General features: G+C 56.7%; 1 protein-coding gene across 13 annotated transcripts in view; it reads right to left on the reverse strand.

Moving 5' to 3' along the window:
• celf2 (cugbp, Elav-like family member 2) overlaps window positions 1-21,802 on the reverse strand; it is a 925,307-nt gene that overhangs the window by 596,318 nt on the left and 307,187 nt on the right. For 4 of the 13 annotated variants that reach the window (XM_038811875.1, XM_038811870.1, XM_038811865.1 and 1 more), the window contains exon 1: window positions 13,862-14,062. The exons of 2 other annotated variants lie outside the window; for them this stretch is intronic. In XM_038811875.1, the coding sequence (XP_038667803.1) occupies window positions 13,862-13,914 (53 nt within the window). In that variant the 5' untranslated portion in view covers window positions 13,915-14,062. Of the gene's footprint in view, window positions 1-13,861; window positions 14,065-14,338; window positions 14,594-21,802 lie in introns of those variants that run through there. 7 more of the 13 variants (XM_038811861.1, XM_038811863.1, XM_038811855.1 and 4 more) reach the window with 4 other exon arrangements.

Raw genomic sequence — 21,802 nt, forward strand, 5'->3', positions numbered from 1 at the left:
GGACAGAGTCTTGATCAGACCCCCATTTGTGGTAACTCCATTCACTTCTGGGCTGAGCCTCGGGAAAGCTACACTGAAGGCGGACATAGGGATTCACCAGAATGGCACCAGCATTCAACTACAGGGAACGGGTCGCAAAAACAGGGACTTGTCCTTCCTGGAATTTCGACAGTCTCCAGATTGTCCCCTTTCCCCTCCATCTCACTGGGTATAGGAAAATGTACCCCGACCCTCAAATTCAACCACGGGTTTCCGTAAGCGAGATTGCTAGGGCCCCAACAGGTCGAAACTGTCACCAAGTCGAGTGCAGAAGGAAGCCATTCAGCCCATCGAGGCTCCACCGGCCCTTGGAAAAAGCACCTACTGAATCCCACACCTCCACCCTATCCCCGTAACCCCACCTAACCTTTTGGACATGAAGGGGCAATTTAGCATGACCAATCCAGCTAACCTGCACATCTTTGGACTGTGGGAGGAAACTGGAGCACCCGGAGGAAACCCGCGCAGACACGGGGAGAGCATGCGGACTTCTCACAGACAGTTTTTTTTTTTTTAAATTTAGAGTACCCAATTCATTTTTCCAATTAATGGGCAATTTAGCATGGCCAATCCACCTAGCTTGCACATTTTTTGGGTTGTGGGGGCGAAACCCACGCAAACACGGGGAGAATGTGCAAACTCCACACGGACAGTGACCCAGAGCCGGGATCGAACCTGGGACCTCAGCGCCGTGAGGCCACAGTGCTAACCTACTGCGCCACCGTGCTGCCCTTTCTCACAGACAGTTACCCGAGGTCGGAATTGAACCCCGAGTCCCTAGAGCTGTGAGGCTGCAGTGTTAACCACTGTGTCACTGTGCCGCCCACAATTGTGGCTCCATCCACGGCAAATGTCGGAGCTCAAGTTTGGGATCTCAAATGGGCGATTGGGTTGATACCACGTCAGCGCCCCTCCCTACATTGCCATTGGGCACTGCGGGGAGGGTCCTCTGATGTGTGTGGTTGCGACCGGCAAGAAATAGGAAGCGTAACAAGGGGTAAACAACAACAATGCCTCGCAAATGAAGTAACATCAGCCAACAAAGGGACTTGGAGCTGGTGAAATGCTGGCAGCCTTAGGCCCATGAACAAAATGACCATCACCATAAGTGAATTATATTAATTTCAAAGAATCATGCAAACTCATGTGCAGATTAATTGAAATTCATGATGTCGCCGTGAAGAATAAAATATTCTTCTGCATAAACTAAGATATCACATTACAAGTTTTCCTTTGAATACATTCACGTTGTTAATATGTTTGATTTGCATAATTTAAATTTCAACTTCCATTTAAAATCAGCGGCTGCCTGTAATGTGATTTCCACCAAGGGATTTTAATCAGTGACTAAAAACCGGGTGAGAAAGGTTTAATATTGTGATTTTATGTTTTTTTAAAACCTCCGAGGGCAGAACCCAAACTGCCATTGACACTCAACATTGGTTATGCTAATATAATTAATTTTCATTTTAATAATAAACACAAAACACTGAAGTTGGAGTTGCTGGAAACAAGACGTTTCCTTTGATGGCGCCGTGACACCAAAGCCACTTTTGATGGTTCTCTCATTCTGTAGCGGCGCAGTGGGCAGAGAACGCATGGGTCACCTTCCACTGGTCACGAAGCTTGCGACAAATGGCCATGGGCTTAAGAAATCTGGTGAACCTTGGGCCTCCTTGAGCTTATAATGGTTCCCAGTGGCTGTCCAAACGGTTCCGTCAATCCAGTGGACCATAGGAAGCAGCCCGAATACTCTTCCCCCTCCAGGAGAGCGACTATTGCCCTCTTGTGCCACCGGGTTTAGGAACGGGTGGAAATCAGTTGAGAGTTCCTTCGTGCTCATGACTGCCTCTTGGTTCCTTCCGCCAATGACAGAGGATGCCACTGAGGGCAAGATCAGGTTTGACAATGATGCCCTCCTGTCTGAGAGGGGTGGGTGGGAGGATGAGGAGGAGGAGGGGAAGCAGGAGCACACTGGGCTAAATCGCTGGCTTTAAAAGCAGACCAAGGCAGGCCAGCAGCACGGTTCAATTCCCGTACCAGCCTCCCTGAACAGGCGCCGGAATGTGGCGACGAGGGGCTTTTCACAGAAACTTAATTGAAGCCTACTTGCGACAATAAGCGATTTTCATTTCATTTTTCAAAATATTATTCCAAAGCGTTGATATTTTACTATGTTTTCTTTTAGAGTACCCAATAATTTTTTTCCAATTAAGGGTCAATGTAGCGTGCCCAATCCACCTACCCTGCACATCTTTGGGTTGTGGGGGGCGAAACCCACGCAGACACGGGGAGAACGTGCAAACTCCACAAGGACAGTGACCCAGAGCCGGGATCAAACCTGGGACCTCGGCGCCGTGAGGCAGCAGTGCTAACCACTGCGCCACCGTGCTGCCCTAATATTTTACTACGGTCAAGGTGCTTTATGAACGCAAGTTGTTTTGAGGAATTTACCCAATTCAGTTGCAGACTAAGAAGGATATAGCAGTCGTTTGCTGGTCATTTGGGGGGAAAGACAGGGAGAAACTAAGCAAAACGCCAGGCCTACCAATTCTCTTGCATTGGAACCCCAGTATGAAGACACTGGGCAAATGCACCAATCCTGCTATCTGCACTGGCGGGCAACAAGTGAAATTGTGCAAGACCATTGTGAAGATTATTTTAAAAAACATTTGTATTTAAAAATGTTCAAATTAAATAAAACCACCAGAAACTATCTAACAGAAATACACAATAGAAGAGACAAAAAAAACACATTGTAACTTTAACAAAAAAGTTTAACTAAACCCCAACGAACTGAAGGTGACTATCTCCTTAAAAATGGAAATTAATGGCCACCACTCACGTAGAACCCCTTCCATCGACACAGTAATGCTTGACCTTCTCCAAATGTAGAAAATACATGAGGTCCCCCAACGAAGCCGAAGACATTCGGCGGACCTGGGGATTCCCACCCAAGCAGAACTCATTTCCTCAATGAGAAAAGGGTGAGGACATCCTCCTTCATCCCTGACTCAAGCACCTGCAAGTCCGATATGCCAAATATAGCGGCCAGCGGACATGGATCCAAATCTACCCCGAGTGTCTCCGACATGGTGTTGAAGAGGCTCAGAAGCTTACCAACCTGTGACAGGACCAGAACATCTGTGTCTGGTTAGCCAGCCCAACAGTAGCACTCACGGTTCTCCTTCACCCCAGAGAAGAATCTGCTCATTCTCGCTTTAATCTGGTGCATCCTGTGCAAAACCTTGAATCAAACTAAGCCAAGCACATGAAGACGTGGAGTTGACCCTGTGAAGCCCTTCATTCCATAGCTCACCAAGAATGGGACCCAAAGGACAGGACAGTGGCGCAGTGGGTAGCACTGCTGCCTCACGGCGCCAAGGTCCCAGGTTTGACCCCGGTTCTGGGTCACTGTCCATGTGGAGTTTGCACATTATAGAACAGTACAGCACAGAACAGGCCCTTCGGCCCTCGATGTTGTGCCGAGCCATGATCACCCTACTCAAACCCACGTATCCACCCTATACCCGTAACCCATCAACCCCCCCCCCTTACTTTTTAGGACACTACGGGCAATTTAGCATGGCCAATCCACCTAACCCGCACATCTTTGGACTGTGGGAGGAAACCGGAGCCCCCGGAGGAAACCCACGCACACACGGGGAGGACGTGCAGATCCGCACAGACAGTGACCCAGCCGGGAATCGAACCTGGGACCCTGGAGCTGTGAAGCATTTATGCTAACCACCATGCTACCGTGCTATCCACTGCACATTCTCCCCGTGTTTGCCCCCACAACCCAAAGGTGTGCAAGGTTGGTGGATTGGCCATGCTAAATTGCCCCTTAATTGGGAAAAAAAATAATTGGGTTCTCTAAATTTTTTTTAAAAGAATGGAACCTAATTCACCCTCTGTTTGTCCTCACCTCACTCAGCAGAACCGACTCTATAGACCCTCCGTCATGCCTTGTCAAAGACTGAATCCTCTTCAACAGGGAAGAGGGTGGCACCAAAGGAAAGGAGGGGAAAGACGGCGTGCGAAAAATCACAAATTTGAAAATACGGAAACCAGGCAGCTGGTATTTCTCAGCCAACTCCGTAAAAGTAGCAAACCTCCCTTCCGCGTGCAGGTCTCCAACACTCTCCAGACACTTTCCCTCCAAAGACTTGATGCCAAGTCCAAATCCGCTGGTAGGAAAAGGTGGTTGTTGCAGATGGGAGCGAGGGAAGACAGGTAACAGAGCTTAAAATTCTGCCTGAACTGCTTCCAGATTCTCAGGGTGGACACCACCACTGGATTCAAGGAGATTCGCACCGGAGAGAAAAGACAGGGGGAGAACGTGCAGACCCTACACAGTGACCCAAGCCTGGAATTGAACCAAGGTCCCTGGTGCTGTGAAGCAACAGTGCTATCCACTTGTGCTACCGTAGTGGAGAGAAACATCAGAAGGGAGGAAGGGGAGATGAACGAGGGGGTAAAGTTGCCCCAGGTTCACTGAAAGCCTCCCACCTCCTGGCTCTGCGACATGACTTGTGCCATAAAGCTCATGTTCCCATGATGGGAGGAAGCACACATGACCATACAAAATCAGAAAGGATTCCTAACACCAAATCAGCAGGAAAAGCCTCCGATGGTAAAGTAACATCACAGAAAACAAAAGCCACACATTCATTTCAGGCAGAAGCTCGCTGTTTGTTTCAAGATGATCAGCCCCACCCCCCCACCCCCAACATTCTGCCTGCCCCCCTCCCAACATTCTGCCCCCTCCCAACATTCTGCCCCCACCCCAACATTCTGCCCCCACCCCAACATTCTGCCCCCCTCTCCCAACATTCTGACCCCTCCCAACATTCTTCCCCCTCCCAACATTCTGCCCCCTCCCAACATTCTGCCCCCACCCCAACATTCTGCCCCCCCTCCCAACATTCTGCCCCCTCCCAACATTCGGCCCCTCTCTCCCAACATTCTGACCCCTCCCAACATTCTTCCCCCCTCCCAACATTCTGCCCCCCTCCCAACATTCTGCCCCCACCCCAACATTCTGCCCCCACCCCAACATTCTGCCCCCCCTCCCAACATTCTGCCCCCTCCCGACATTCTTCCCCCCTCCCAACATTCTGCCCCCTCCCAACATTCTGCCCCCTCCCAACATTCTTCCCCCCTCCCAACATTCTGCCCCCCTCCCAACATTCTGCCCCCTCCCAACATTCTGCCCCCCTCCCAACATTCTGCCCCACCCCAACATTCTGCCCCCTCCCAACATTGTGCCCCCACCCCAACATTCTGCCCCCACCTCAACATTCTGCCCCCACCCCAACATTCTGCCCCACCCCAACATTCTGCCCCCACCCCAACATTCTGCCCCACCCCAACATTCTGCCCCACCCCAACATTCTGCCCCCACCCCAAACATTCTGCCCCCACCCCAACATTCTGCCCCCACCCCAACTTTCTGCCCCACCCCAAACATTCTGCCCCCACCCCAACATTCTGCCCCCACCTCAACATTCTGCCCCCACCCCAACATTCTGCCCCCACCTCAACATTCTGCCCCCACCCCAACATTCTGCCCCCACCTCAACATTCTGCCCCCACCTCAACATTCTGCCCCCACCCCAACATTCTGCCCCCACCTCAACATTCTGCACCCCCCCCCCCCCCCCACCAGTCAAACTGAGCTTTTTATAAATAAACACAACAGGCGGGTTTCAAATCAGACTCAGAATAACATCCCGCAGCATTTCACTCTTCAACACGTGAAATACATTCCCTCCGGCTTTCTGAATGTCAGCCAAGATTCCCAAATCTGCAGCCAGATCTAATTACATCGAGAAAGCAGCTTCTCACTGCAGAGGGGAACACAGTGAGTGGGGGGAGGGAGGAGGAAGGGGGAAGGGGGAGAGGGAGGGGGGAGAGGGAGGGGGGAGTAGGGGAGAGATGGGCGGGGGGAGGGGAGAGAGGGACGGGGGGAGGGGAGAAGGGGACGGGGGGGAGAGAGAGGGATGGGGAGAGGGACGGGGGAGAGGGTCGGGGGGGGGAGAGGGACGGGGGGGGAGGGATGGGGAGAGGGACGGGGGAGGGGGGAGAGGGACGGGGGTGGGGGAGAGGGACGGGGGGGGAGAGAGGGACGGGGTGGGGAGAGAAGGACAGGAGGGGAGGGGGGTACGGGGGGAGAGGGAGGGGGTGGGGGGAGAGAGGGACGGGGAGAGGAGAGGAGAGAGGGACGGGAGAGGGGAGAGAGGGATGGGGGGAGAGGGACGGGGAGAGGGACGGGGGGAGGGATGGGGGGGGGGGAGGGACGGGGGGCAGGGGAGAGAGTGCCGGGGGGAGGGGAGAGAGGGATGGGGGGAGAGGGATTGTAGGGAGGGGGGGAGAGGGAAGGGGATGGGGAGAGAGGGACAGGGGGGAGAGGACGGGGTGGGGGGGGGAGAGCGACGGTGTGGGGGGAGGAGAGGACGGGGGGAGGGATGGGGGAGGGGGGAGGGACGGGGGGAGAGGGATTGTAGGGAGGGGGGAGAGGGACGGGGGATGGGGAATGAGGAGAGAGGGACAGGGGGGAGAGGGACGGGGGTAGGGGGGAGAGGGACGGTGTGGGAGAGAGAGGGACGGGGGGAGGGGAGAGAGGGACGGGGGGAGGGGAGAGAGGGACGGGGGGGAGGGGGAGAGAGGGACGGGGGGAGGGGAGAGAGGGACGGGGGCAGGGGAGAGAGGGACGGGGGAGGGGGAGAGGGACGTGGGGAGGGGAGAGAAGGACGGGGAGGGGAGAGAGGGACGGGGGGGAGGGGGGGAGAGAGGGACGGGGGGAGGGGGGAGAGAGGGACGGGTGAGGGGAGAGAGGGATTGGGGGAGGGGAGGGAGGGTGAGAAGGGGAGGGGGGTGGAGAGGGCGGGAGGGGGAGGAGAGGGAGGGAGGGGGGAGGAGAGGAGGGAGAGGGCGGGAGGGGGAGGGGAGAGGGAGGGAGGGGGGAGGAGAGGGAGGGAGGGGGAGGAGAGGGAGGGAGGGGGAGGAGAGGGGGAGGAAGGGGGGAGGAGAGGGGGAGGGAGGGGAGCGAGGGGGAGGAGAGGGGGAGGAGGGGGAGGGCGGGGGAGGCGAGGATGGAGGGGGGAGGAGCCGGGAGAGAGGGGAGTGAGAGCGAGGGGAGGGGGAGGAGAAGGGAGGGAGGGGAGGAGAGGGGGAGGGAGGGGGCGGCGAGAGGAGGGGGAGGGAGGATGGGCGGGAGGGGGAGGAGAGTCGAGAGGGGATGAGAGGGGAGGGAGGGAGGGTGAGAGGAGGGAGGGAGGAGGAGAGGGAGGAGGAGGAGGGAGGGGAGGAGGGGAGGGAGGGAGGAGGAGAGGGAGGAGGAGAGGGAGGGAGGAGGGAGAGGAGGGAGGGAGGGGGAGGGAGGGAGTGAGGGAGGGGAGGGAGAGGGAGGGAGGGGGAGGGGGAGGGAGGGGAGGGAAGGGAGGGGGAAGGGGAGGGGGAGGGCGGGTAGGGAGGGGAGGGAGGGAGGGGAGGGGGAGGGGAGGGAGGAGGGAGGGGAGGGGATGGAGGGAGGGGAGGGGAGGGCGGGGAGGGAGGGAGGGAGGGAGGAGGGAGGGAGGGGTGAGGGGAGGGGAGGAGGGGGGAGGGAGGGAGGGAGGGAGGGGGAGGAGGGAGGATGGGGGAGGAGGGAGGGAGGGGGAGGAGAGGAAGGGCGGGGGAGGAGAGGATGAGGAGGACGGGAGGGGGCGGAGGGAGGGAGGAGGGCTGGAGGAGAGCGAGGGAGGGTGTGAGAGGAGGGGAGGAGGGGGAGGAGAGGGAGGAGGGGAGGGAGAGGAGGGAGGGGGAGCGAGAGGGAGGGAGGGAGTGGGGAGGAGAGGGAGGAGAGTGGGGCGAGGGAGAAGAGGAAGGGAGAGCGGGCCGAGAGGGGTGAGGGAGAGAAGGGGGGGGAGGGGGGAGGAGAGGGGGGGATGGAGAGGGGGATGGAGAGAGGGGAGGGAGAGGGGGAGGAGGGAGAGGCGAGGGGAGAGGGGGGGGGGAAGGGGGGAGAGGGGGGGGAGGGAGAGGGGGAGAGTGGGGAGGGGATGGGGAGAGGGCGTGTGGGGGAGGGGGAGAGGTGGATGTGGACGGGTGGAGAGTGAGGGGGGACGGGTTGAGAGGGGGGGGAGGGGTGGTGAGGGAGGGGGAGGGGTGGTGAGGGAGGGGGAGGGGTGGAGAGGGAGGGGTGAAGAGGGAGGGGGAGGGGTGGAGAGGGGGGAGGGGTGGAGAGGGGGGAGGGGTGGAGAGGGGGGAGGGGTGGAGAGGGGGGAGGGGTGGAGGGTGGAGGGAGAGGGGGGAGGGGTGGAGAGGGAGGGGGAGGGGGTGGAGAGGGAGGGGGTTGACGGGTTGAGAGGGAGGGGGAGGGGTGGAGAGGGAGGGGGGAGGGGTGGAGAGGGAGGGGTGAAGAGGGAGGGGAGGGGGTGGAGAGGGAGGGGGAGGGGTGGAGAGGGGGGGAGGGGTGGAGAGGGGGGGAGGGGTGGAGAGGGAGGGGGAGGGGTGGAGAGGGAGGAGGAGGGGTGGAGAGGGAGGGGGAGGGGTGGAGAGGGAGGGGGAGGGGTGGAGAGGGAGGGGGAGGGTGGAGAGGGAGGGGGAGGGTGGAGAGGGAGGGGGAGGGGTGGAGAGGGAGGGGGAGGGGTGGAGAGGGAGGGGAGGGGTGGAGAGGGAGGGGGAGGGTGGAGAGGGAGGGGGAGGGGTGGAGAGGGTGGGGGAGGGGTGGAGAGGGTGGGGGGGGGGGTGGAGAGGGAGGAGTGGAGAGGGAGGGGTGAAGAGGGAGGGGGAGGGGTGGAGAGGGAGGGGGGAGGGGTGGAGAGGGAGGGGGAGGGGTGGAGAGGGGGGAGGGGTGGAGAGGGGGGAGGGGTGGAGAGGGAGGGGGAGGGGGGAGAGGGAGGGGGAGGGGGGAGAGGGAGGGGGAGGAGGTAGGGGCGGACAGGGAGGGGGAGGGGTAGAGAGGGGGGGAGGGGATGAGAGGGAGGGGGGAGGGGTGGAGAGGGAGGGAGGAGGGGTGGAGAGGGAGGGGGAGGGGTGGAGAGGGAGGGGGGGAGATTTGGAGAGGGAGGGGGGGAAGGGTGGAGAGGGAGGGGGAGGAGTGGAGAGGGAGGGGGAGGAGTGGAGAGGGAGGGGGAGGAGTGGAGAGGGAGGGGGGAGGAGTGGAGAGTGAGGGGGAGGGGTGGAGTGGGAGGGGGAGTGGTGGAGAGGGAGGGGGGAGTGGTGAAGAGCGAGGGGGGGAGGGGTGGAGAGTGAGGTGGAGTGGGACGGGGGAGGTGTGGAGAGGGAGGGGGGAGGGGTGGAGAGGGAGGGGGGAATGGTGGAGAGGGAGGGGGGAGGGGTGGAGAGGGAGGGGTGGGGAGGGGGAGAGGTGGAGAGGGAGGGGAGAGAGGGGGGGAGGGGGAGGGGGGAGGGGAGAGGGAGAGGGAGGGGGAGGGGGAGAGGGAGAGGGAGGGGGAGGGGAGAGGGAGGGGGGAGAGGGAGGGGGAGGGGGAGAGAGAATTGGTGGGGAGGGAGTGAGAGGGGTGGAGAGAGGGGGAGGGGGAGAGGGGTGAGGGGAGGGAGGAGAGGGGGAGGGGAGGGGGAGAGGTGGGAGAGGGAGGGGGAGAGTTGGAGGGGTGGAGGGGGAGAGTTGGAGGGGTGGAGGTGGAGGGGAGAGACAGATTGGTGAGACAGAGGGGGGAGACAGAGGGGGGGAGAATCAGAGGGAGGGGGAGTGACAGAGGGAGGGGGAGTGACAGGGGATGGGGAGTGACAGGGGATGGGGAGTGACAGAGGGAGGGGGGTGACAGAGGGAGGGGGGTGACAGAGGGAGGGGGAGTGACAGGGGAGGGGGAGTGACAGGGGAGGGGGAGTGACAGAGTGAGGGGGTGACAGAGGGAGGGGGAGTGACAGGGGAGGGGGAGAGTGACAGAGGGAGGGGGAGTGACAGAGGGAGGGGGAGTGACAGAGGGAGGGGGAGAGGCAGAGGGAGGGGGGAGTGACAGAGGGAGGGGAGAGACAGATGGAGGGGGAGAGACAGATAGAGGGGGAGTGACAGGGGAGGGGGAGTCGAGTTAGTGACAGGGGAGGGGGAGTGACAGAGGGAGGGGGAGTGACAGAGGGAGGGGAGAGACAGAGGGAGGGGGAGTGACAGATGGAGGGGAGAGACAGATGGAGGGGGAGTGACAGAGGGAGGGGAGAGACAGAGGTGGAGGGGGAGTGACAGAGGGAGGGGGAGAGACAGATGAAAATGAAAAAATGAAATGAAAATCGCTTATTGTCACGAGTAGGCTTCAATGAAGTTACTGTGAAAAGCCCCTAGTCGCCACATTCCGGCGCCTGTTCGGGGAGGCTGGTACGGGAACCGAACCGTGCTGCTGGCCTGCCTTGGTCTGCTTTCAAAGCCAGCGATTTAGCCTGGTGAGCTAAACCAGCCCTCCCAGAGGGAGGGGAGAGACAGAGGGAGGGGGAGTGACAGAGGGAGGGGGAGTGACAGAGGGAGGGGGAGAGACAGAGGGGGAGAGAGACGGGGAGAGAGACTGCGGGAGGGGGAGAGACAGATGGGGGGAGAGACTGTGGGGGTGAGAGACAGAGGGGGGGGCGAGACAGAGGGGGGGGCGAGACAGAGGGGGGGCGAGACAGAGGGGGGGAGAGACAGAGGGGGGAGAGACAGAGGGAGAGAGACAGAGGTGGAGAGACAGAGGGGGTGAGAGACAGAGGGGGTGAGAGACAGAGGGGGAGAGACAGAGGGGGAAGACAGACAGAGGGGGCGAGACAGAGGGGGAAGACAGACAGAGGGGGAGAGAGACAGAGGGGGAGAGAGACAGAGGGGGAGAGAGACAGAGGGGGAGGGAGACAGAGGGGGAGAGAGACAGAGGGGGAGAGAGACAGAGGGGGAGAGAGACAGAGGGGGAGAGACAGAGGGGGTGAGAGACAGTGTGGTGGGGGACACAGGGGTTGGGAGAGACGGCGGTAGAGGGACGGGGGGGTTAGAGAGACAGGGGGGTTAGAGACGGGGGGGGGTGTGGAGAGACGGGGGACGTAGAGAGACAGGGGGTGTAGAGAGACGGGGGGGTAGAGAGACGGGGCGTAGTGAGACAAGGGGTGTAGAGAGACAGGGGGCGTAGAGCGACAAGGGGTGTAGAGAGACAAGGGGAGGCGTAGAGAGACAGGGGGTGTAGAGAGACAGGGGGCGTAGAGAGACAGGGGGCGTAGAGAGACAGGGGGCGTAGAGAGACAGGGGGCGTAGAGAGACAGGGGGCGTAGAGAGACAGGGGTGTAGAGAGACGGGGGCGTAGAGAGACAGGGGGTGTAGAGAGACAAGGGGCGTAGAGAGACAGGGGGCGTAGAGAGACAGGGGGCGTAGAGAGACAGGGGGTGTAGAGAGACAGGGGGTGGAGAGAGATGGGGGCGTAGAGAGACAGGGGGTGTAGAGGGACAGGGGTGTAGAGAGACAGGGGGTAGAGAGAGACAGGGGGTGTAGAGAGATGGGGGGCGTAGAGAGACGGGGCGTAGAGAGACAGGGGGCGTAGAGAGACAGGGGGTGTAGAGAGACAGGGGGTGTAGAGAGATGGGGGCGTAGAGAGACAGGGGGTGTAGAGAGACAGGGGTGTAGAGAGACAGGGGGTGTAGAGAGACAGGGGGTGTAGAGAGATGGGGGGCGTAGAGAGACAGGGGGTGTAGAGGGACAGGGGTGTAGAGAGACAGGGGGTAGAGAGAGACAGGGGGCGTAGAGAGAGACAGGGGGCGTAGAGAGACAGGGGGTGTAGAGAGACAGGGGGTGTAGAGAGACAGGGGGCGTAGAGAGTAAGGGGTTTAGAGACAGTGGGAGTGATGTGGTGATATGCATCACTACAGATACACTAAGACTGAGTAAACACTAGAGGGAGCACCAGAGATATTATGACAGACATTCAACCAATAGGTCAGTACGATAGCACACGACCAATGGGCAGTCAAGACACCCAGAGGTGATACTACCACAAGGGAGCTACCCATATAAAAGGACAAGGCACACATGCTCTTTCTCTTTCCATAGGTGACACTCAGAGAGACAGGGGCAGATCAGGAAGCATCACACCCACCGCATGGCTCAGAGCAGACTGGTTAGTTATACTGAGTTAGTATAGCAAGATCAGCAGGAGAGTCGAACTCAAGTAGGAGAATTGTTAACTGTTCAATAAATGTGTTAAACCTATCTCCAAGTCTGAACCTTCCATTGTCAGAGCATATATCAAGGAAGCAGCTTATGCTACGTGAAGAGAGATGGGGGGCGTAGAGAGACAGGTTAGAGATGGGGGGTGGGAGTGTGGAGAGATGGGGGGTGGGGAGTGTGGAGAGATGGGGGGTGGGAGTGTGGGAGATGGGGGGTGGGAGTGTGGGGAGATGGGGGGTGGGTGTATGGGGGGTGTGGGGTATATTGGGGGTGTGGGGGGTATGTGGGGGTATGGTGGGGGGGTGGGGGTATGTGGGGGTGGGGATATTGGGGGGGTGGGGGTATGGGGGTGGCGGTATGGGTGTGGGGTAGGGGGTGTGGGGGAGGGGGTATGGGGATGTGGGGGATGGGGGTCTGGGGATAGGGTATGGGGGTGGGGAGATGGGGGTGGGGATTAGAGACCAGGGGGGTAGAGAGATGGGGGGGTAGAGAGCCGGGGGGTAGAGAGCCGGGGGTGGGGGGGGGGGGGGTGGGGTAGAGATCCGGGGGGGGTAGAGAGCCGGGGGGGGGATAGAGATCGGGGGGGTAGAGAGACGGGGGGGGGGGGGGTAGAGAACGGGGGGGGGGTAAAAGATCCGGGGGGGGTAGAGAGCGGGGGGAGTAGAGAGCCAGGGGGGGTAGAGAGCGGGGAGGGGGTGGGGGGGGGGGTAGAGAGCGGGGGGGGGATAGAGATGGGGGGGTAGAGAGCGGGGGGGTAGAGAGGGGGGGGATAGAGATCCGGGGGGGGGGTAAAGAGCCGGGGGGGGGTAGAGAGCGGGGGGGGGGGTAGAGAGCCGAGGGGGGGGGGTATAGATCGGGGGGGTAGAGAGGGGGGGGGTAGAGAGCCCGGGGGGGGGGGTAGAGAGCGGGGGGGGGGGTAGAGATCCGGGGGGGGGTAGAGAGCGGGGGGGGGGTAGAGATCCGGGGGAGGGGTAGAGACCGGGGGGGGGGGGGGGGGGGAGGGGGGTAGAGAGAGGGGGGGGGGGGTGGGTAGAGAGACCGGGGGGGGGGGGGGTTAGAGAGACCGGGGGGTGGGTGGGTAGAGAGACGGGGGGGGGGGGGTGGGTAGAGAGACCGGGGGTGGGTGGGTAGAGAGACGGGGGGGAGGTGGGTAGAGAGAACGGGGGGGGGGGGGGTAGAGAGCCGGGGGGGGGGGGGTAGAGAGACGGGGGGGGGATAGAGAGACCGGGGGGGGGGGGGTAGAGAGACGGGGGGGGGTAGAGGGACCGGGGGGGGTGGGTGGGTAGAGAGCCGGGGGGGTAGAGAAACGGGGGGGGGGGGGGTGTAGAGAGCCGGGGCGGGGGGGGGGGGGGGGGTAGAGAGCCGGGGGGGGGGTAGAGAGACCGGGGGGGGGGGGGGTTAGAGAGACCGGGGGGGGGGGTAGAGAGCCGGGGGGGGGGGGGGGGTAGAGAGACCGGGGGGGGTGGGTGGGTAGAGAGCCGGGGGGGTAGAGAAACGGGGGGGGGGGGGTGTAGAGAGCCGGGGGCGGGGGGGGGGGGGGGGGGGGGTAGAGATCGGCTGGGGGGGGGGGGGGGGAGGATTTCAGCTGCAGCAGCTTCTGGCTGAAGGGAGAGGATGTGAAGTTTTGGGGAACATTGGGAAGAGCGGGAAGATTGTGCAGCCCTTCAGCAGCGGCTGCAGTCAACAAACTCCGGATCTTACCTTCCAACTTTCCAGCTGTCCAGAGAATCCAGCTCGGAGATTACAGAAACCATTGTAAACTAGCAATAAAATGTCCAGAAGGGAGGGAGAGAGAGAGGAACAGGCAGCTGGGTCTCCTGTGCTGCTGCCGGAAGCTTTCCCAGCAAAGAGGCTGCCTCACTGCCCCCAAGCTGAGCAGCACTTGTCACATCCACATCCCAGACAGTCCGCCCCCCCCAAACCATTGCTGCCACTTCCCTGCCTCTCCCTACCTCCTCCCCCTTCCCAAAGATCAAATCCAATCCTGTTCAGCGGAGCCTGACTTCAATTCCCTCTTTATTAATCTTTCTTTTTCTGGTGATTTAAAATCGAGATCCGTCACTCCTGCCCTGCAGATTTTTGTTCTAAAGCCTGACGAGGAAAATACACCCAAGCTGTGCACGGACAGAGACAATAACCACCCCACCCCTGGGGGAAGTTGCTGCTGTAAATTCTTACCTGTGCACAGGACTCCAGTCACCTTCACAGTGGCTCATGTCTGTGGTGCTTTGACTTGCGTTGGGAGGAGATGGAGAGATCCTGGGTTCTTCATGGGGTGGGTGGGGGGAGAAAAAACTTCCAGCCTGTGGGGAACTCAAGTGGTTGTTTTTTTTAATCTCTGAGTTCAAAGCAGCTGCTGGCTCAGGGCGAACGGGAATAAATAGTGGGATAAATGTTCAGCCCACAGCAGAGGGGGAATGTGCCACACTGACTGAAACTGTATTCTCCTCTCACATCTGGGAAGGAGCCTGCCTGCATTACTGATAACGCCAAGCAAGTCATTGCCCTCTCTCATTGGGTGGCCTCTCGACCACAGCTTCCAATGTTACTGCATGATAAAGCCAACCCCCCTCCTCCACAATCCTTATCCTCCTATCCTCTCAGCGCCCCCCCCCCCCCTCCCCTCCCAAACCCCCCTGCCCCCATCTCCATTGAGAAGTGACTAAACCAGGCGGTCGAAAAGCCCCTTTTGTTTCCTGTTGCTGCCTCAAAAGTATCTCCATTGCAGTGTTAATGTTAGGCTGCTTGTGACAAGAAGGATTGTTAAAAGTTCCCAGCCAAGAAACCTTTCTCACTGGCAAAGCACAGGCCAAACTTTGTGGGCAGTGGGCCAAATAGCTCATTTGACACCAAGTGGAGAACCAGAAGCAGCAGCATCATTCCTGGCTGAATTTCCCTTTGGAGAACAGCACGGGTTAGCACAAGGAGGTGGTCGAATGAGTCAAGGGAAGACCCCAATTCATCACCACCAAATGGCCGGGGCCACCTGGTTGCCCACTTTTGGTTAGATACATTGCTGTGTCGACATTTCATTGCATGCCTTGAGTCTCTAATCCCCATCCTCCCCGTCACTGAGGCCCCCCACTCCCGCCTCTCGCATTTCTCTCACCCTCACAACCCCAAGCTTGGGATACCTTTTATAACCAATAAACAGAAGTGTTCAAGGAGGCTAAGAAAGCAACAATCTTTCTTCAGCCTAGGCGCTGTTTGCATCACTGTCCAAGAAAATCACGTGCATTTATATTGCGCTTTTCATCACCAGCAGACGTCTCAAAGTCCTTGACTGCCAATTAAATACTCTTGAAGTGTAGTCACCATGGCAGCCAGTTTGGGAACAACAATCACACACAAATGTGAAATGACAGGATAACTTGGGCGTGATCCAACAGCCACGCTGCGCCCAAAAAGCAGCTCGCCGCACGCAGTGCGGCTGTTAAACGCCGGCATACCCCGCTCCCAGGATCTTGTGGGTTGTGGGGGCGAAACCCACGCAAACACGGGGAGAATGTGCATACTCCGCACGGAGAGTAACCCAGAGCCGGGATCAAACGTGGGACCTCGGCGCAGTGTGGCAGCAGTGCTAACCACTGCACCACCGCGCTGCCCTGATCCAATGCAATCTCAAGAGACGTTGCCATGAGAATCCCACCCACAATGAGCGGGATTATTTTTAGGCAAATCTGCATATTAGAGAGAGGCAGCTAGCCTCACTCTAATGTACAGATTCTTGAGGTATCTGAGGCTTTGGGATTCAATCCCTTTGCCTTGGAGACCTCGGGCGAGCGCTGTTTAGCTCGGCCCACACACGGGGAGCAGTCGGAATGGCACTTGCGGGGGTCTCCCAGGGGATCGGAGGGCCCAGCTGCATGTTCTTTGGGTAGGGTGATGCCCTGGCACTGCTGGTGCCATCTGGGTACCAGCTTGGCACTGCCATGGTGCCCAAGTGGCACTGCCAGCTGGCATGGGCACTGCCAGGTTGGTGGTGCCAAGCTGCCATTTTTGCGCATGCGATTGGGCCTGGGATGCTCCAGGGGGTTGCCGGGGATTGTTTCAGTGGCCTTGGAGATCCGGATGCCATTTTCTTTCGCTATAATGGGGAGTTCCGGCGAGTGGAGCTCCCCACGTATAAAATGGGCTATGGGCGGCCACGGGAAACAAGTGGCTAAATGTGCTCACCAAGGGTCTTTGTTCTCTTTTGGGAGAATTTTCTGTGATGTTCATTGAGGGAAAGGTATTGGCCAGAACACCCGGGATAATATCCCTGCCCTTCTTCAGAATAGTGCCATGGGATCTTTTACACCCACCCAACTAGGCAGATGGAGGCCTGTCCATCCATTTCACCCAACACAGAACACAGAACAGTACAGCAAGGAACAGGCCCTTCGGCCCTCGATGTTGTGCCGAGCAATGATGGACAGCACTTTTGACAGTGCAGTACTCCCTCAGTACTGCGCTGGAGTGTCAGCTTTGAGTTTTGTGCTCAAGCCCTAGAGTGGGACTTGAACCTGGAACTTTATAGCGTAATGATAAGGGTGCTGCCAACTAAGCCACAGAGAACCACTGCTTAACCCCTGGATGCTCCAGGACAATCCTGGAGGGTTGGCATCCATAGCTAAGTAGAAGAGTCACCAGGCATCATTCACAGAATGATTTCTTCCATTCTTCAGTCATGGACCAATTCTGCCCCAAACTAGGCCGAGACCACTCAGTTCCGAGGGGAGAGCTAACATTTAAAATTCTGAGCTCACAAGCGGGTTGATCCTTGGATTAGAGATTCTGAAAAAAGAGTTGCTAAGCCCGTCAAAGAGCAAAGAAAATGGTTTCAAAAATCCTGAACCCTGTTCTTCGTGGAAGAAACAATACTATGGTGACATGGTCATGCTCATCAGTTTCCAACAGAACATTGCTAAAGTGAAGGGATTCTGCATACTGGAGCAAACAGTGTGTGCGGCAGCATGCGACAATGGCAACGTTTATAGAGGGTCTTTAACAAAGAGAAACATTCTACAGCATGTCACAGATCACTAGTCAGACAAAAATGGATGACAGATCACATCTCAGTGTCTGTGACTTGACCTGACAACGGCCGAGCTGAAGGTGGTTGTCAAAGATGTCAACCTTGGACAAGTCCCAGGTGTGGGATTTTTACTCGTGAGCTGCATATCTGAGAGTCTTCCCTTGCATAGCGATGGCGAGTAAAACATCAAGCTGCATCTGGCACACACAGCAGAGGAGAGGCCCCAGTGACATTAATATATTCTTCCTTCGTGGGCAGCACGATGGCGCAGTGGTTAGCACTGCTGCCTCGCGGCGCCGAGGTCCCAGGTTCGATCCCGGCTCTGGGTCACCGTCCGTGTGGAGTTTTCTCAGAGAATTCATAGTGTGTCATCACAGGAAAACAGATAAGTGATTGGTTGATTTTGTTTCCTCCAGTTAAGGGGCAATTTAGCGTGGCCACCACATTGCCCAAGTTTTGGTCTGTCTATTTAAGAAAGGACATAATTGCATTAGAAGCAGTTCAGAATAGGTTTACTCAACCTATTCCTGGGATGCGAGGGTTAGCCGATGAGGAAAAGTTGGACCGGTTCAGCCTGTGTCCACTGGAGTCTCAAAGATTGAGAGGCATAAGACCCGGGTTCGATCCCATCCCAGGGTCACTCTCCGTGTGGAGTTTCTGCGTTCTCCCCGTGTCTGCGAGGATCTCACTCCCACAACCCAAAGATGTGCAGGGTAGGTGGATTGGTCACGCTAAATTTTTTTTAATAAATGTTTTTATTGGGTTTTTGAACAAAGTATATTTACCGTTATGTACACAGGATAAGAGACATACACACACATATATAGAAGAGAAGGGCACACCCAAACATACCAAAGAAAAGAAAATAGTAAATAATTTTTAAAAATACAATAAAAAATAAAATAGAATAACTGGTAGGGTATTGTGCACCAGCTCAACAGCAGCAACTCTGTACGCCTGGCAAAATTATTTACAACACATAAGTGGGCGACTGTTGGTGGGGGGGGGAGGGAGGGGAGGGGTGGAGACTGGGGAGGTAAATATACATTTGGGTGCCGGAGAAACAATTACAGTGGGCAATACTCGAATGGGTTTGGTGTTGGTGTTGTCGCTTGCTTCTCCTGGACGGATCTCGCTGCCGTCTCGCGCTCACCTCCGCGGCCACACTAAATTACCCCTTCATTGGAAAAAATGAACAGGGTACTCTAAATTTATTTAAAAAACAAAAAAAATATGATCCTGAGGGTAGTTGACAGGTTGGGTGCTGAAAGGACGTGGGAGAGACCAGAGCTACGCGAACACAGGTTAAAAATAAAGGGGGTAGAGGCCAGGATGGGATCGGCCATGATCACATTGAGGGTGTTAGGCTCGGGAGGGTAAATTGCCGACTCCCGCTCATAGGGTCATGTGTTCTAGGGAGGAGATGCTCTGTTTAATTTTGCAATCCATCTCTTGGTCTGTAGCACTGTAGGTAACAGATGAGGAACATATCAGCCATGCTAGAATGGCGGAGCAGACTCGATGGGCCGAATGGATTAATTCTGCTCCTACATCTTATGAAATTATCAACTTGTAATAGATCAGAGTCTGCAAGCGAAACATAAGACAATAGACCCAATAGCTATATGAACCAGCCAGAAGCAGGGTGGAATTACTTTAAGATTAGAGTTAAGATGTTCAGGGATGATGTCAAGAAGCACTACTTAACACAAATGGAAAAAAGGCCAATGAATGGTAACCTGAGACACAAGCAGGTACTGCAATTGAACTGGGAAAGCTGGTTCATGATGCAGAGCAATGTCAACAGCGTGGGTTCAATTCCCATTACCAGTTGAGGTTATTTATGAAGTCAACTTCTCAAACTTTGCCCCTCGCCTGAGGTGTGGTGACCATCAGGTTAAATCATCGCCATTCAGCTCTCAAAGGAGAGAATAGTCCATGGCCCTCTGGGTCTGTGGCTCCATTTACATTTTGTGTTGCTGTACTAAGGGAATGCTGGACTGTGGGGCATGTCTGCCTTTTGAGTAAAAACATTCAACCATGGCCCTCTCAGGTGGAAATAAAAAGTCTCAAAGGGGAGGGAGATACGGGCCGGTCCAAAGTAGAGGGGGTCAGGCAAGGCTTAGTGTAGGGGGATTCTGGGAAGGCTGAAAGGTGGGGGGGGGGGGGGGGGGTGCAGCTGGCCCAAGAGTGTTGGGGAGAAGTTCTGGGTATGTCTCTCTGGGGAGGGGAGCTGGGCAGGGGTGTATGGGTGTGTGAGTATGTGTTTGTGTTCGGGAACAACATGGAGCAGTACTTGGCCTTTTTTTAAATTTAGAGTATCAATTATTTTATTTCCAATTAAGGGTCAATTTAGCACAGCCAATGCACCTATCTTGCTCATCTTTGGTTGTGGGGGCGAGACCCACACAGACACGGGGAGAATGAATATTGGAATATATTCAAGAGGCAGCTGGATATAGCACTTGGGGAGAATGGGAACAAAGGCTATGGGGAGAAAGCAGGATTAGGCGATTGAGTTGGATGATCAGCCATGATCGGGATGAATGGCGGAGCAGGCTCGAAGGGCCAAAAGGCCTCCTCCTGCTCCTATCTTTTATGTATCTATGTAATGTGCAAACTCCATACGGACAGTGACCCAGAGCCGGGATCGAACCTGGGACCTCAGCACCGTGAGGCAGCAGTGCAGCACTCTGAGGGATCAGTGAGCGGTTCATCGACAGGATCGAGGAGGCAGACTGTAAGTGTAAAATTTTATCGATAGTATATTGTGATGGGCATTTTTAAAAATCTGAACAACTCATTTGTATCTCCCCGATCCTGTTGATGCCACACACACCTTTCCCCTGAAGCTCCTGCTCCCGGCTCACTGGCCTCAAGACCCCCACCATGCCCCTTGGGTCTCATCTGCAACCCGCCCGCCCACCCAACACTCCTTGGTGAAGCGTCCCTGATATTTTGCCCCCAGATTTGATCACCCAGCATCCTGCTGCAGCCCTCCTCAAAGACGAGTAGAGGGGTTCTCCTGACTTTCTTAGGCCAATAGTTACTCTTCAATCAACATCACTGAAACCAGATTACTCAGTCATTATCACCGCGTTGCCTGTGGGATCTTGCTGTGTGCAAACTGGCTGCTGTGTTTCCAACGTTACAACACTAACCACACTTGAAAAGTATTTCATTGGCACTGAAGTGCTTTGGTAAGCTGAGGTTATTGCTGGGGTTGTCAAAATTAAATACTTATTTATTTTTCTTTCAAATGGCGACTCCAATCTAAATTTGTTGGGCTGCATGGGGAGGCCAGCAATGACCTGCTCCGTGTTCTGAGAATAACAGGTCCTGGATCTGCAGGGTGGTCCATGATCTGACAAGTGTATGCACTTAGGTCTGAGGACTGTTCCAGTTACCTCCTCAAGAGATAGTCACGAGTTGAAGACAGAGAAATACCTGTCATTCAGATTCAACTGCTGCAAAGTTCCCGGCCAGACCTCTCATGCACGGCAGGAAACTCCACCCTGAACTGGTGTGCGGGGTGGGCGGGGGAATGGGAAAGGTGGCTCGAGGAGATCATGTTAAAGAACAGCTCCATTGGGATGGTAAGTAGTGCGACGAGCAATGGTGTGCAATTGCCAGGTTTACACCGATCTGGGCCACTTGCAAAGTGCACCCCATGATCTCGTGGTGCTGCCTGGGTAGCTCCTTTTACCCACAGCACTTGCCTATGTGGCCACACTGATTCTGTGACTGTCATAATATGCACCCATGCACATCATGAGGCAAAAGCAGTCAGTGACAGACACCCAGGTGAGCCAATCAACATACAGAACAGAACACAACCAATCACAAGACAGGACACCAGAGGGGGGGCTTCCAACTATAAAACGCACGAGGCATCAGCACTCTGCCTCTTTCCACTGGTGATAGCTGCAGTGACAGTCAGGGTGTACAAATCATTCAACACCTTCTACACGTGGATCAGAGCTAGCCTGGTCTAGATAGTTAATGTTAGTTTACTTAGAGTAGTAGAGAGTCACCCACAGGCAGCTGTGTGCTTCGTTACTGAAGTTCAATAAATCTTATATTGAACCAAAGCCCACATTTGGTCAATATGTGATCAGTTAACTGCATCGTGTTCAGTCCGTGTTACCCCAGGGTGAACAACACGACAGTGAATGAACCAACGACGGCAGGCGCTGTTCCCCAGTGGCTTTTCCTGTCATTTCTGCTCCGCAGGAAGGAACACAGCTCAGGACGAGTTTCACTACCTTCAGTGGCACGAATGCTCGGTCCTTCAAGACGAGATTAATTCGTCATTTGTTTACTGCCTCAAGACAGGTCTCTCGGCTGTGTGCAAAATGGCTGCCATGAATATTGATGACAATGAGTGCATTTCAAAATAAATTCCTTGTATCTGAAGTGCTTTGGGGCATTCCTGGTGGATGTGGTCAGGTGATTTTTAAATGCAAGTCCTCTCTCTTTTCATTACCTGTAGTGCACAGGGAACCTGTATTTGCAATAAGCAACGCATGTAGAATTTGCAGCACGTCAGTGGGTCCAATGGGCCTGTGCTGGTATTTATGCTCCATACAAGCCGAACTCTTGACAATATTGATGATGCTCGTGGA

The sequence above is a fragment of the Scyliorhinus canicula genome, chromosome 11, assembly GCF_902713615.1.
Source record: "Scyliorhinus canicula chromosome 11, sScyCan1.1, whole genome shotgun sequence".
Taxonomy (NCBI): Eukaryota; Metazoa; Chordata; class Chondrichthyes; order Carcharhiniformes; family Scyliorhinidae; genus Scyliorhinus; species Scyliorhinus canicula.